Below are 15,955 nucleotides of genomic sequence, written 5' to 3'. Positions count from 1 at the left end.
TGGCAATTAAATCCTCCTCACTGATAATAAGTAGCGTCTTAATCAGAAAAAACTATGCATTTATATACACTTATGTTGTATTAATAAATACAGTACAATTTTATGATGGAAAAATACAAAATACAGGATATGTTTTTGTTTTTTATTTTCTAAATTTCTATTTATTTCTACTGGACATGACCTTTCCCTGTTGAAAATGCTGCCATTTCACACATCAACTTAATTTACTACCTTCATTTTTTGCACATAATCTGTAAGTCACGAGTGGTGAGTAAGGATTCCCTGAACCTTGGCTGTGTGAAAGAGCTCTGTGTGCTAGATCTCCTTCTCTTTGTAGCTCATATATGGTTATATAAAATATATATATGTTTCCTTTTGAAAGGGTTATCTTACTTATGTTCCCTGACATATCTTTAGAATTATTGTTTAATGATTAAACTAAATATTTCCACATTTCATTATTTTATCTAACACACAATTTGTTTTAATTCCATGCTATAATATATTTCAGTCTATATAACAAATACAATGAATATAGAAAGAAGGCATTGTATTTATTTAGTGCTCTGCAACTCTTAACTTTGTTGCTATATGACATTACAAAAAGGTTTATTTGATCATTCAGTGAAGCAAACCACATAACAATTTGCTTTTTGATGTGAATCAATTGCATATTGATCTTATTATGGCTTTCATTGGCAGCTATGGCAGGAGTGAGCTGGATATTTATTAAGACCTTGGGTCCCAGACTGCCATTATTTTATCAAAGACCATGAATGGTTTCTTACAATGAATACCTGAATATGATCAATATGCATAATAACTTATTATGTTCTTTACAAAAACAAAAGAATATTTTTAAAAACTTGGCAAGAAATATGATAAATGCCCATAATGAAAATAAAAGAACATAAAGCACCTGATATTACTGTGGAGAGCAGAGTGCTGAGAAGAAGAATAAGGCATGAAGAAAAGGTGGTAGAGTTAAAAATAGTAACATAAACAGAGACAGCCTATGCTTAATGAAACAATTAAACAGCTCATTTCTCAATGTCAAGTGTGGACCCCTAAACAGATGTGTAACTAGAAATTTTTATGCCAAGGGCAAGCACCAAGCATTTTTGTTTCTGCGTCCCCTTCTGCCATCATTCTGCCTTCAGGCCATCCCCCCACCTCCCTGTGACTTTCATGCTTTTGCTCTATTTATAAATTGTGGGCTTCCCGTGTCAGGTTACCTGGCCCTCTGAGTCAGCAGAGGATTGCCATCATGGCAAAAAATGCGAAGAAGTCATTCTCGGCTGGATGATGCTCTCAGCATTTCCCCCACTGCTTAGCTTCTCACCACCGAGTTACTTCTAAAGAATTGCATCACACCGAATAGCATACGCTTTTTAAAAAAAGTAAAATCTCATAAAATGGTAAGTAGATAAATGTCATATTCTTTTCATAAATGCTGTTTAATTCCAAAGCTACTTTAAAATACTATAACCTACGAAATTCTAGATTTGAGTCCTGGGAACTGCCACAAAGCTCCCTCAAGGGCCAGTGTGTGGAATTCCATGATGTCGTATCTCACAGCCGGTTTTATTCATGCTTAGTGCTTGGGAAGTGCAAAGGAACACAGCCCCATGCACAGCGCAGCACATGTCCCGGCTTTTGCTATTTTCAAACGTTTTATGTAAAATTAATTTTCACTACTTTTATGTAAAGCCATTATAGTTTTCAAATTAATAAAAAGTTATAATGGAGTACAACATCAACTACATTTTCTATATTCTTCTTTTTACATAAACAACCACCATATATTAAGGCTCCAGCCCTATCAATCAGAAAATGTTTTGCATCTATTTTGAGAACAAATGAAGAGTTTGTACACTTAGTGAAAAAAATACTTGTTTGGATGTAAAATTTTATAGATAGTAACAATAAAATTAAATGTGTATATTAGTCAAAATTCTGATTTCTAAGCAAAGGAAACTAACCACGGACATCTCAGGCAGGTAGAGGCTTCATTGGAAGGCTAAGGAAGGACATGAACTTCGACAAAAAGGTCTGGCGAGTGGGTGAGGTGGATGCAGGGGCTGATGGCTGGCGTGCTCTGAGCGAAGTTCTTCTCTGACTAATATTCTTCTGCTGGTGCTGCATGGAGCCACTACTGCCCAATGTCACCCCATGGAGCCAGGTCAATTGTTGTCCCTTCCATTATATGTCCCTCACCTGCATCCATCGTAGGTAGGTTAACTGAGCCCATCTTACATGTGTTTGTCCAGCTGTCAAAGCAGGGGAGGAAGAGAGAGTCCCTTCCCTTGTATTTTCATCATGGTAGGTGCGAAACTTAAATGTGGGACTGGCAAGAAAAAGCCAAATCACAAATGTCCACTATGGCTACTGAAGACTTTTATTTTTGAGCCAAAAATTCTTTACGTTTTATGAAACAGGCCAGGTGCAGTGGCTCATGCCTGTAATCCCAGCACTTTGGGAGGCCAAGGCGGGTGGATCACTGAGGTCAGGAGTTTGAGACCAGCCTGACCAACATGATGAAACTCCGTCTCTACTAAAAATACAAAATTAGCCGGGTGTGGTGGTGCACACCTGTAATCCCAGCTACTTGGGAGGCTGAGGTAGGAGAATTGCTTGAACCAGGAGGTGGAGGTTGCAGTGAGCTGAGATCATCCCATTGCACTCCAGCCTGGGCAACAAGAGTGAAACTCTGTCTCAAAATAAATAAATAAATAAATAAATTTTATGAAACAGTTGAATGACTCCTCCATTTCTTTTAATGGGTTTTGATAAGTTCATTCTCAGAAACGGAACACATGATCTTGATTTCCATTCGAATTGTGGACTCAGTGATTTTCCATATGATCTTTGGCAAATTACTGACTCTATTTTCTCTTTTCTTTATCTACCATAATGCCCAGACATTTTATCTTCCTTGAAGGGAGTTTATTAAAACTGATGATGAGGCTAATGAAAATATAGACATCCTTAAAGAGAAATTTCATTTTTGGTCACCATTTAATTTTACTGCTACACGCCCAATCTCTCTGGGACTGGATTTTATAGAATTTCTATTTAATTGCATTAGTAGAAAAGCTAAAAAGCTGCTTCCCTGCATGTGTCCGTACTTCTTGTATAAATGTCACATGAACGATAAATTCTGAAAGCCATTAAACACATAGTTTCACATAACTCTTACAGCTTCTCACCAGTAAGGAATCTGTCGCATCACGTGAGTGCCCACAATTTGCATGGAAGAAAATAAGCATGGTTTTCAGTTTCCTTGAGAAAAAGAACGTGCCCCAAGATGACTGGCAGTTCCTGCCTCATCAGGGATGTCTGCATTTGAAAACAAGGCCTCTTTGAAATCTGAGAATGGAAAATGATTCCTGACGACCTTTCTCATCTCTCTTTGATTCTTAGCCAAACACAGAGGAAAAGTCACAAAGCAGCCTACTATATATACCTTCTTTCAAATGACTCCCTTTGTCTAAGATCCACATTGTAGGGGCAGGCCTGGAAAGGATGTCTGATGGCCCAGCGTTGTGTTGTAATGTACACGGGGCAGGCCTGGAAAGGATGTCAGATGGCCCAGCGTTGTGTTCTAATGTACAGGAGTCAGGCCTCCGATACAAAAATCAAACCAGTGTTCATGACCAGGAGGTTCCCTTGTGCATGATCTCAGAGGAAGCATCTGTGATGCTTACAAGGTAAAGTAGATGCATCTCTAAGGAACAGAGGGGAGATTAGGACAATCTATTATTGCAACCAATCAGCATTTTCTATTTCAGCGCCTGGATATCAGTGCAAGTGATTTCAGAAGATTGCCTACTGTAAGATTTATTCTTAAGATTCAAATTATTGATTTTTCTCACTACCTCATCAGTGTTATTTAGAAAAATCTCAGCTGATAATATGGCCATGCCTCTATAATGCTAAATATTCCAAGGAAAGCTGATCATTAGCTGGATAGTTGATTTCATGGAAACATCTGGATACTTGGCTGAGGTTATTTTAGACTTTTATGTAGATGTTTGACATAAAAATTGTGCTGTAACTTTAGATAAAACAACAATCCTGTTGCTAAAGCAATAGTCTGTTAATATATTGATAACAAAGTCTCTCTAATTAGTGGTTTGTGCATCACCTTGAAAGCAACATTATATATTTTAAAGATAATTATTTAAAGTATATTTTAAAATTCAACATAAAAGGAAAATAAAACAGTACATTCTATAATATAAATTCTTTTACTTTCTAAAAGCACAAATGGGTTCTTTTTTTCTTCTTCTTGAAGTGATAATCTTGTTTATTTTGGTGAAATTGTTAGGAAGAGACACATAAAACATTTACATGGAATCAGTAATGCACCTCCAAACAGTTTTGTGGACTGCAATCTCATTTTGATTTTACCATGTTCTCATCATATGTCATATTTTAAATGAATATCAATTACATGGAAGTGAATGTCATAACTGAGATAAGATGCATGCCATGAAACCACAGGTGGGTCAAGCATTTTATTCCCAGGTGTGGTCACTAAGAGTCATCCTATTTTAGCCAAGGTCAAATGCATAGCAACTTCATTCAGCAGGTTTAATATCATCTTCACCCGAGAATAATTTTAAAGTACCACAATATAAATTAAATCTACAATATTTCATTTAAAACTATTATGTTTTAGTTGTTTTGGACACTATTCTTTATTTTGGAAACAAGCAGAAATTTCTAGTCAGCTAAGGTGGAGCGAGAAGACCATTCAGCTGAAGGAGTACAGGGCAGAGGTGAGAACAGCTGAGCTCTCCAGCCCACACAGAGCATCTATTGGTAACAATGAATGCCTTGTCATAACTGAATTCCATTTGTCACTGCACATGTGAACAGATAGATGTCATTACCTGAGTGGTGTGACTGTCCCTGTGTCTTTGAAATGTCGAAGTCCCTGTGCCACTTATAGACAACCGTGAGTATCCATCTTCTTCAGGTAAACCTATTGAGGTCAACACAAATCCGGAGTTAAGCAGTGTCTCCTTGTTCCAAATAAAGTAAGTCATGCGCTCATTACAATAAACTAGAATTGTTATGTTTTACGAATTGAAATGATGATCCTTAAACACAAACTAAATACTAAATTTTGCAATGAAACATGGGCACGCACAGTATTGTGGCAGCTTCATTTAGGAAAATAGGACATATCCTGCCAAAGGAGATACAATGATACTAAGGAAATATGTGATAATAGCACAAAAGTGAGCAGATAAGTATTGGAGGGGAGAAGGGAAACTTCTAGAGACTGAAAAGGTTTGAAGAAGCATCCGGGGTCAGTGACGGGCCCACTGAGTCGCTGGGGTGACTGCAGACAGCAGACTGTGGCTGCCATTCATAGCATTGCAGGGAGGCGAGGAAGGGATTGAAAATCAGAGCATAACTAAGCCTGTGGGTCTGATGAATTCCACTGGCTGTAGTTCATTTTGTGCACAAGGAAGCAAAGAGATTGGCTGAATTTCCATGAGGAAAAGGTGGGGAGAGCTGCCTATTCACAACACACCAATTCATGAGCAACCACGCAGAGTAAGTTGTAGGTTTATGAAACTTTACATGTCCGCCAACAACACGAAGTCGCTATGAGGCACCAAATGATTTTATTAACTATCCTTTATGATCAAAGCAGTTTCCCAACCTCTGCACTACTGGCATTTTGGCCTGTATAATTCTTTGCAGTGGGGTCTGCCCCATGCATTGCAGGATGTTTCACAGCATCCCTGACCTCCACCCACTAGATGCCAGCAGCACCCCCATTTGTGGCACCCAGAAATGTTCCCAGACATTGCCAAAAGTTCCTTGGAGGGCAAAGTCATCCCCTCCTACATGGGCTGAGAATCACTGTGATACAGGCATCATGCATCACCGCAAGTGACTTCGATTAATAAACATGAATAGACAAAAAGAGAAATAAGAACCCAACAAAATGAATTCAACTCAGAGAACTTTAAATACTGAAGTGATTACTACTCTCCTCTGAAAGCATAATTAACTAGCACAGCGTAATTGATTAAACATATACATAATTCCTAAATTAAAAATCATTAGACGATCAGTGCACGCTTTTCCAATTATAGGAGACAGTTCCTCAGGGAAGTCTACACAATCCTGTCAACACACAACAAGGCGTTCCAGGTGATCTTGTTACATGTCCAGATACCTTGGTATGGAAAAGCTAACTTCATGAAGACTGGGCAGACAATGGCCAGTGGGTGGGGGTTCTCTTGCTGGAGAACAGATCTCAGCCACAAGCAGCAGCAGTAGCCTCAGGTGCTAGGTGGGAATAGTGTCCTTAGACACTGTGGCGGCAGGACACAGGAAAGGCTCCAATCACAGTGAGTGTTGGAGCAGCCTGAAATTCACACAGGCGGAAGGGAGTGTGTCAATCCAAGATCAGGCATAATATGAAATTTCAGGAAACTAGATAAAGCAGATAGTTGGGAAAAAAAATGTGTTTCCGGGTAGTAGGGCACAAAAAAGGGCTTGGGATTCATGTGAAGGACCACCTCTTAGAGGGGAATCAAGGATGGGGTGCTGGGAGGAAGGGGCTGATTGATAAGCAAGATAAACCTTCACTTCTATAGGAACCATAAAGAAACCAGTTCACCAGATATCTTACTAAGACAGGGGATCTGTGACAGGAGAAGACATCTGTGATCCATTTTTCAAACCTAAATTATAAATTAGAAGTTGGGGCTGGGTGCAGTGGCTCATGCCTGTAATTCCAGTACTTTGGGAGGCTGAGGTGGTGGATCACCTGAGGTCAGGAGATCGAGACCAGCCTGGCCAACATGGTGAAATCCCATCTCTACTAAAAATACAAAATTACCCGGGCATGGTGGTGCACACCTGTAGTCTCAGCTACTCGGGAGGCTGAGGCAGGAGAATCGCTTGAACCCGGGAGGGAGAGTTGCAGTGAGCCAAGGTTGCTCCATTGCACCCCAGCCTGGGTGACAGAGTGAGACTCCATCTCAAAATAAATAAATAATAAATAAATAAATAAATAAATAAAATTAGAAGTTGGATCTCAGAATCAAAACAGAAACTCAATTGAAAGGGTATAAGCTCAGAGTCGAATCGATAGCCTGCTGAGCACTGCATAGAGTCGATTAAATTAAGGTTAAAAACATTTATGAGCAACCTCTGCATAAGGCGCTGAGAAATACAACGAAGAATGAAGAAAAGTCCCCGCCCTTGAAAAAGTCATAATTCAGTGAGAATGGCACTGGGGCCAAACACACAGCAGCATGATTTCAGGATTAAGAGAAGTACAGGTCACGTTGAACAGGGTCTTAGAGAAGGTAAGGATGCATTCTGATGGAAGGGACTACAGTAAACTTCACGGTGGTGTTGCTAAAGGACCTGGGCCTTCCAGGAGGAGGAGAATTGTGGAGGGTGAACAAAGTCGAGAAGGACTTGCCTGGCTGAGAGCACAAATGTGATAAGGCAACAAAACACAAGGACGCTTCGCGGAAATGTGACCACACTTTGGAGACGATAGGTGGCACTGCAGACTTCCCAGCAGAGAAGTGACACCATTTTATCTAAGCAATGAGTTCAAAGGTATTTCATTCATAACTGTTGACTAAAGAAAGAATGGGTCCCAGAACCTGTGTCAGGGCTCCACAGACAGGGACAGATGGCAGCGTGGGCAGGTGGTTGCATGCAGGTGGAGGGCCAGGTGAGGACAGCGGGGGGGGAGGCAGGCGAGTGGGTGCTGGGGGAGACAGGCACGTGGAAGAGGGGGTGGGACAGCCGACTGGGCCCGAGAAGTCAGAGGGAAGGGGATTTTTTGAAGGTTGTAGCAAACAGGCCAAGGGTCCTCATCACGGCCAACGCACTAACATTGTGAGCACTGGAAGGGACAGAGTGACAGCCAGGAAGCGCCAAAGGTGCAAAGGAGGTTACATGGCAGGAGGTCTTTTTTTTTTTTTTTTTTTTTTCCACCAGCACAATATTTTATTTAGCTGCCATATTAGAAGCAGTACCTTCTTAAGGCAAATTATTTTAAAATGACACCAAACGCACAAACCATGAATAAAAAAAAAACGGATTCATGTCTCTATATAAACATTAAAAATAAACATATTGACAATGCCCTAAAAATAAGATGTGTATTTTAAAAGAACAATGTAGAACATTGAAATATATTAAATAAGAGGCTTTTTTAATTCTTAAAACATCCTACAGATCCCAGATATTAAAAAATGGACAAAGAATAAGTTTAGAAAATAAAGGAGAAAAAATATGAATGACTAGTAAGTAATACACATATTCAATTTCATTAAGAATTCCAAGTAATGGATATGAGACTACAGTAACATTCATTCTATCTATCAAAATAACACAGTTTTAAAACTTTTTATTACAAACATTTACATAAAGAGAATATGCAGTGAAACTCCATGCACCCATTCCAAGCCTTGGGGCTGTCAATTTTATCCATTTTTATCCATTTTTTATTCATTTTTCACTTAAATCCCAGAAATCATGTCATTTCAGCTGTAAATATTTGTACATGTGTCCCTAACTGACAAGAACTTTTTTTTTTTTTAAACATTGCACTGATTTTCTCACACAGCTAACGGGAACATTGCTAAGCAAAGGCCCCCAGAAAAGTCCCACAGTCTTGCGTGGGTAGAGAATCCCACAGTGCATTTTAACCAGGGTGAAGACTCCAATCGTGTTGGAAGAACATTTAAAGTGAAGATGGAGCTCTTTATCTGTGCCTTCATTAAAAGGTGGAATTCTGTCTGAGAAGGAGCTTCTGCACATTCTGAGAAGCCCCCACTGCTCCTCTTATTGTAGCAGCCTTCTCCCCAGACCAGGCTTGGAGTTAACAATTCCCAGCTTAGAGATTCATGTGTCCCTTGCTGAACACATTCTTTCCAGGGCAATAGTGTGCTTCAAAAAGTTGAGCTTTTGGTCCATTTGATACCAAAGTATTTCAAAAAGCCATTCTTGCCCAAATGACAGCAAATCAAGGTCTTCTGAAACTGCATCCACCCTACTCTACCCTCCAGATATCCAGCTCTTCTGCTCAAAGAAAACATGCAGATGTTCGGGGGAAGGAACTCCCCAAAGCTGATCTCCATGGCATAATGGATATGCATGCTGTGGACACTCCATAGAATCTGCTGCTGTTCCTCCAAACTTGAGTGGGCAAAAGTCAAAAAGGCTTTGGCCTTGATTGAAGGTTTAGCAGGAAGAAGCAGCCTCTGCTCTCCCTCTCCTCCTGAATTGGAGGCTGCTTAGAGCACTGAAAGTTAAACCTTCCTCCAGGACACAAAGAGGAATGGCTTTTAGGACATCCTCCTCATCACTGTGCTGTAGACCTGGTCCCTGGAGTTCTGCGTGATTTTTAAAGTAATTTTGAAAAGTGAGAGACTCTGGGGCCATGAGGTCTACATGCAGAGCCCAGTGGGTTCACGTAAATTCTTATAAGAAGAAAAGAATGAGGGCCAGGTGCAGTGGCTCACGCCTGTAATGCCAGCACTTTGAGAGGCTGAGGCGGGCAGATCACGAGGTCAGCAGATGAAGACCATTCTGGCTAACACGGTGAAACCCCGCCTCTACTAAAAAAAATACAAAAAAAAAAAAAAAAAATAGCCGGATGTGGTGGCACGCGCCTGTAGTCCCAGCTACTCAGGAGGCTGAGGCTGAAGAATCACTTGAACCCGGGAGGCGGAGGTTGCAGTGAGTTGAGTTCGTGCCACTGCACTCCAGCCTGGGCGACACAGTGAGACTCCATCTCAAAAAAAAAAAAAAAAAAAAAAGACAAGACAAGAATGAGAAAGAGACTTCCAAGGGGGGGTATGGCACTGAATTTTACATGGCTAACCGGTTAGAATCTGTTAGTCAAATCTGTCATTTTGTAGGGACCCAAACTTGTTTGGTCAATGGCAAGACGGTTTGAATTATCTTTTCACATCTGTCCAGCTTTCCAAGTATTCCATCACCTTTAAATCCACTCCCCTCTTGATTTACATGAAATTGGACATCTGTCTTCTATCTCTTGAGCACCTATTGTATGTCTCCATTTTCCCCCTTCTCAATGTAAATTTCTCAAAGTTTGGCATTCTAAGTGGTTTAGTGGTCATATTTCTTTTCTTATTCCTCTTTATGATTGTTCCTCTGATGCTATAAATAACCACCATGTCTCCAGCTTCTTTGAAAATTCTGGCTTTTCTCTTTCTATCTTGGAACCCTGGCCTAAACTCCAAACCTGTAATCATCATTTATGGAAAAATCATCCATAATCAGAATTCCTTCTCTCTTGAGCTCCAAATCTGCTTATAGAATTAACCTCCTTTGGGAATTGCCCTTCCCTTCTAAAGAGTGCTGTATTCTCCCATCATTTGCCTCAAATTCTTGGAGTCGTTCCTGACACCTTCCTCTTCTTGACTCCTATACCAATACAGTCTTTAATACTCTTGCTTCATGTACAAAACCTGCCAAGGCTTAAGTGAATGAATTCAAAACTGGCACCCCCAAACTCAGTTTCCAATTCTATTGTTCACTCTGGATAGTACAATCAGGTACACTTCTCCAAAATAGCAGAGTACCCCCCCATCAAAACAAGGACAGCCCTTTCAGAGATACTTTTTTTTTTTGAGACGGAGTCCCGCTCTGTCACCCAGGCTGGAGTGCAGTGGCGCGATCTCAGCTCACCGCAAGCTCTGCCTCCCAGGTTTGCTCCTGCCTCAGCCTCCCAAGTAGCTGGGACTACAGGCGCCCACCACCACACCCAGCTAATTTTTTGTATTTTTAGTAGAGATGGGGTTTCACCGTGTTAGCCAGGATGGTCTCGATCTCCTGACCTTGTGATCCGCCTGCCTCGGCCTCCCAAAGTGCTGGGATTGCAGGCGTGAGCCACCGCGCCCGGCCAAGACACTCTTTAAATTGGCATTCATGGCTCTGTAGACTCCTACATAATTGTTTCTTTCCTCTGTTATTTACTCACCTATTCTATCAGAGAAGCTGATTCACATTCCTGCCACAATACATTGTGCAGCAAATTCATGGAAATGTGCTCCTTTCTTTTCTGAATTAAACTCATTTTGAAAATCCCAACCTTCTCTATGAGGCATCCTTAGCAATCCCAGCCCACCAGAATCATCTCTTTTATCTATGTGGAAAGTAACAGAGTAATCATTATTTATGGGATTCGTTTGACATTTATTGCTGACTGCCCTATTTTCCAGTCTCCTTGGTATGTATTTTCAACGTGCTCCGTATTTTCACTGTTCACACAAAGAGGTCATCTTGTGTTGCTTAGGTATCATAGGGCTCCCATGCATAACACAATGCCTACATGTGACAGGTGCACTTGGTAAGTGTTTTGATTGACTAATGTGCACCTCTCTCTTCACTGGGTTTCCTCTTGCCATCCTGCCCTTCATATTATTTTGAATCCTCCAACCTAGATATTAAATAGACCCTTCCCTTGGACTCCACCCAGATATTTCTGCTTCTGTTCATCCCAGAGATTCCAAATTGTAATGTCTGTCTTTGCCCTGAATACCAGCACAAGCCATCCAAGTAATATTTTGTATTTGGCTGTACACGTGGGCATTTGTGTCTAAGAAAATATCATAAAGCACTGATCTACTATTATAGCCTGCATGGTTTCAGAGAAACGAATTCACTGCCTTGCACCTCATCTACCTCATTCCTGTAATTGTTGTTTCTGTTGGATAAACCCTCATGACTCTTCTAGCTCTAAAACACATAATATTTTATGAATAACTGTGTATAGGTAATATTTCTTGAGTATTAACTTTCTGCTAAATATCATCATATAAAATACAGCAATCCATGAAGTCGGTGCTTTTATTTATTATTCCCATTTTTAAGATTAGAAAATTGAAAAAGAGAGAGGTTAAGTAACTTGCCCATGGTCGGGGAGTTAAGCATCAGAGCTGAGCTTCAAACCCAGGCAGAACGATGCCTTAAGCACTGGGAACAATATTCCACTGCTAGGAAATAGCAGAGTGAGCATTTCAATCTATTCCTTTTCAACACTGACTTCTCAACTGCAGTGGAGAAAATGTAATTAAATAATATCCAAATTAGAAATTATTTAATGTGACTTTAAAATGCTTTTAACTAGAAGGATGAGTGGGGCAGGGCTTACTCGATGCCCCAGGAGTTTTCTTTCTTTGCAAAGGTAACTTCTGTTGCTTAAAATAGATGATTGCAACATATTCCAGATTGTCAAGTGAGGCTTGCTTCCTTTTCTCTGGCTGTTAGGCTTTCAGTCAGACAAGGGTATGCATTCCAAAGAAGGTGTACAATCTCCATAAAGAAAGTGATGTTGTAAAATACATATTAAAGATATTTATGGGTTCCAACCAAAGGCTCCTTGGCTGGTGGTTTGGATTGATTTCGAGGTGTGGCTGATGGAAGCCATTCTTAGATGTTCCCAGAACTGGTGTGGTTTGGTGCCCTAATGGCCTAAGTTCAACAAGGTGCCAGAGTCGGAGCACAGAATGCAGATTTCCTGGTCTTGCAAAGGATGTCCCCTAACCTTTTGCCTTAGGAAGCCTTTATTCAACACAAATAACCCTTATTGTGCATTGAGGATGAACATAATGCAAATTAAAAATAGACAACTTGTACAGAATGATAAATGTAAATGCAAACGCAATGACTGTATTCTTTAATTGCAATTTTTCCTGATAACCAGCCATATTACGTATATTCACTGAATAGCAAGAAAGAAAATAATACTGAACATAAAATGCCCTAGTTGGAATTTTTTATATCTGTGTGTCCCCACAAAATAAACATCTTTATGTTCACAATATTTTGTTTGATAAAGCTAAAATGTTCTAACACTAAAAACTGCTCTCTAATCTAATGATAAATAACCACAAGTCCAGGGAATAATTAAGTATACAAAAAAAGATCCAAGTCTGCGTTCACATCAGTAAAAGGATGGCAATTAAAGTAAGTGATAGCTATAATTACCCACACATAACTATATTTCAACAAATGAACAAACAGATAATTATTTCTGGGAAGCAGAGGTAGCATGCAGATACTGGCATTCAAAAGAGAAATGTTTCCTAGAAAATAACACTGTTTCTGATTCAATTAGAACTTTAAGTTATTTTAAACATTTATTTTCATCTTGTGCCCTTATTTAGAAAGTGCATTGGCTGCACTTTGTAAGTTATGAACCTGTACTAATAATTGCTTTAAGAGTTATCATGCTCATGTATATATCACATTCTGCACATGTGTAATGTTTGTTCAATTTCTATAATACTGACTAGGCAGTTTTTCTGACTCTGCCCTCTGTATGGGATTTACTGATTCCTCCGTAACAAACAACATTGTTTCAATCAGCAAATGCTTACTGAGGGCCTAAGTATAAAGGGTATTGTGCTGGATGTTTTAAAAATCATGGGGAAGGTTCCAGGCCCCCAGAAATTCATGGCGCTCACAAGAGTAGATCAGCATAAATGTGTCAAGTTGCTTTGAAAGATTGAATTTCCAATTGAAATAATTTTCCTTTTGCACACATAACTCTTGAGATTTTCAAGTGGTTTTTACTTAATGACAGCATAGAACCAACTTTATTTTAAAATCTGTAAGCATGTTAAGGGAGAACACAGGAATCTGTGTTGCAGGCTTTGGCTGTACACACTATCTGTTAACTTGCTGAAGTTTAGAACCTTGATACTCCTAAAGAATTTATATTATTAATTTCATGGAACCTATTCCACAAACATCTCCATTTTGGTCTAGAGGGTTACTGTTTGTTTCCTTGGTTTTTGGTTAGGTTTTGATATCTAGAGTAAGACTTGCAGTTATTATTATTATTATTATTATTAAGTTTTTTGGGATCATTTCCAAAGCTGTAGTTTTTGCCTTTTGCCTCAAAACACGGAAAACTTAAATATTTTGGTGAAGAGAAGTTCCCTTTCTCCATCTCTTTCTTCCTCTTTTTTTTTTTTTTAAAATTGCAGAATTGTAACAACCACACAAATAAAATAAAGAAATAGAACACTGGCAGCTCTGCGGAAGCTCCTGTAGTCATCTCTCCAAATCGCTACTGGCCTTCTCCTTCGAATGAAATCGCTGTCCTCACTTTGTGGCAGTCCATTCTCCGAGCACCTCTTCCTTGTCAGGCAGGTCTGTAATTCCAGAGTGTGTGTGGCAGTATCGCCCTGGAGTCTTCAGTTACATTTCTCTAGTTACTAATGAGGTTGGACTCCATTAAAAATGTTTTTCTAAGTGGTATTCACATATTCTGTCCAATTTTCTTTTCAGCTGTCTTTTGTTTTTAATTTAAATAAACGTTGAATATTAGTCTTTGTTGGGTAAATGTGCTGAAAATATTTTCTCCCTGTTTATGTTTTTTTTTCTTTTTTCTTTATGGTTAAAACTTTTGTGTCTTGCTTAAGAAGCCCTTCTTTCCTTTTATGAAGTAAGAAAGATACTCTCCTATTGTTTCTTCTATCCATTTTATTATTTGACATTTGACATACAGATCTATAATCTATCAGGAATTGTTGTGTGTGTATAGCATTAGGCAGAGTCAAGTTTCACTGTTCGCTCCACATGGATAGCAATCAATTATTCTTCCCCCGTGCCCTCACATGCCAATTTTGTCATAAATTAAGTGGCTAATTATGAAAGCTGGAGTAATATTATTTTTTTTCTCCTTCCTTCCTATTCTCTGAAAGCATGTATGTGACATTGGAGTTATTTCATCCTTAGAATTTTGGAAAAATGTAGTGGAGAAACCATCTGATTCTGGAATTTTCCTTGTAGGAAGGCACTCAATTACAAATTCCATTAATTTAACATTTACGGTGTTATTTAGCTTTCCTACTTCTTTTGTCCATTTTCGTTAGTTCTATCTTTTTTAAGAATGTATTTGTTTATGTAAATTTGCAAATTTATCTTGGCGTAAAACTGTTTGTAATATTCTCTTACTATTTTTAATTTCAGCCAGATCTGTATTGATGTCCCCTTTTCAATCTAAAATCTGTTATTTGTGCCAATTTTCTCTTTCTCTATCCCCTTGCAAGAAATTTTCAATCTTATTAATGTTTTTAAAGATAATTTTTTAAAAGATAAACAACTTTCTCTTTCCTTCCTTTCTATCCCTTCACATTATTTTGTTATTTGTTTTATATTTCAATAACTTATGTTCTTATTATCACTATTATATCTTTCCTTCTATTTTCGTAGTATTTAGTTTTTGTTCTGTTTCTAATTTCTAGATACTTTTAACACTCATTGTATTTGTTTTCTTGTGATGCAAATGTTTGAAGCCATACATTTCCATTTCTTAAGAGATCTTTTGCAGTAACATGGATGGAACTGGACGCCATTATCTTAGGTGAAATAACTAAGACACAGAAAGACAAATGCTACATGTTCTCACTTACAAGTGAGAGCTACATAATGTGTCCACTTGGGCGTAGAGTGGAATAATAGACACTGGAGACTCAGAAGGGTGGCAAGGTGGGAGGATGGGATGGAATGAAGCATAAGAAATGACTTAATTGGGACAATAGATACTGTTCAGTTGATGTGGACACTAAAAGCCCAGCCATGGCCACGATGCCATCCAGCCACATATTGACCATACCAACACTGTACCTGAACCCCTTCCACTCATACACAAAAGACATTGGACATGTCCTAAAAGTTTTGTTGTCATATTTGCATTGTCATTAGTTAAAATGTTTTGGTTTTTAATTTATTTTGTGATTTTTTCTTGAATACATTGATTACTTAGAGATTTTATTTTATTTAATTTTTTTAGACAAAGTCTGGCTCTGTCACCCAGCCTGGAGTGCAGTGGCACGATCTTGGCTCACTGCAAACTCTGCCTCCTGGGTTCAAGCGATTCTCCTACCTCAGCTTCCTGAGTAGCTTGGATTAAAGGCAC

At 39.1% G+C, this 15,955-nt stretch overlaps 1 protein-coding gene across 4 annotated transcripts in view; it reads right to left on the bottom strand.

The window, feature by feature from the left end:
- MYO16 (myosin XVI) overlaps positions 1-15,955 on the bottom strand; it is a 719,880-nt gene that overhangs the window by 23,492 nt on the left and 680,433 nt on the right. For all 4 annotated transcript variants that reach the window (XM_063651142.1, XM_063651143.1, XM_054446940.2 and 1 more), the window contains one exon: positions 4,899-4,990. In XM_063651142.1, the coding sequence (XP_063507212.1) occupies positions 4,899-4,990 (92 nt within the window). The remainder of the gene's footprint in view (positions 1-4,898; positions 4,991-15,955) is intronic.

This window comes from Pongo pygmaeus, chromosome 14, assembly GCF_028885625.2.
Source record: "Pongo pygmaeus isolate AG05252 chromosome 14, NHGRI_mPonPyg2-v2.0_pri, whole genome shotgun sequence".
Taxonomy (NCBI): domain Eukaryota; kingdom Metazoa; phylum Chordata; class Mammalia; order Primates; family Hominidae; genus Pongo; species Pongo pygmaeus.
This window is presented reverse-complemented; position numbering and strand designations above follow the sequence as displayed.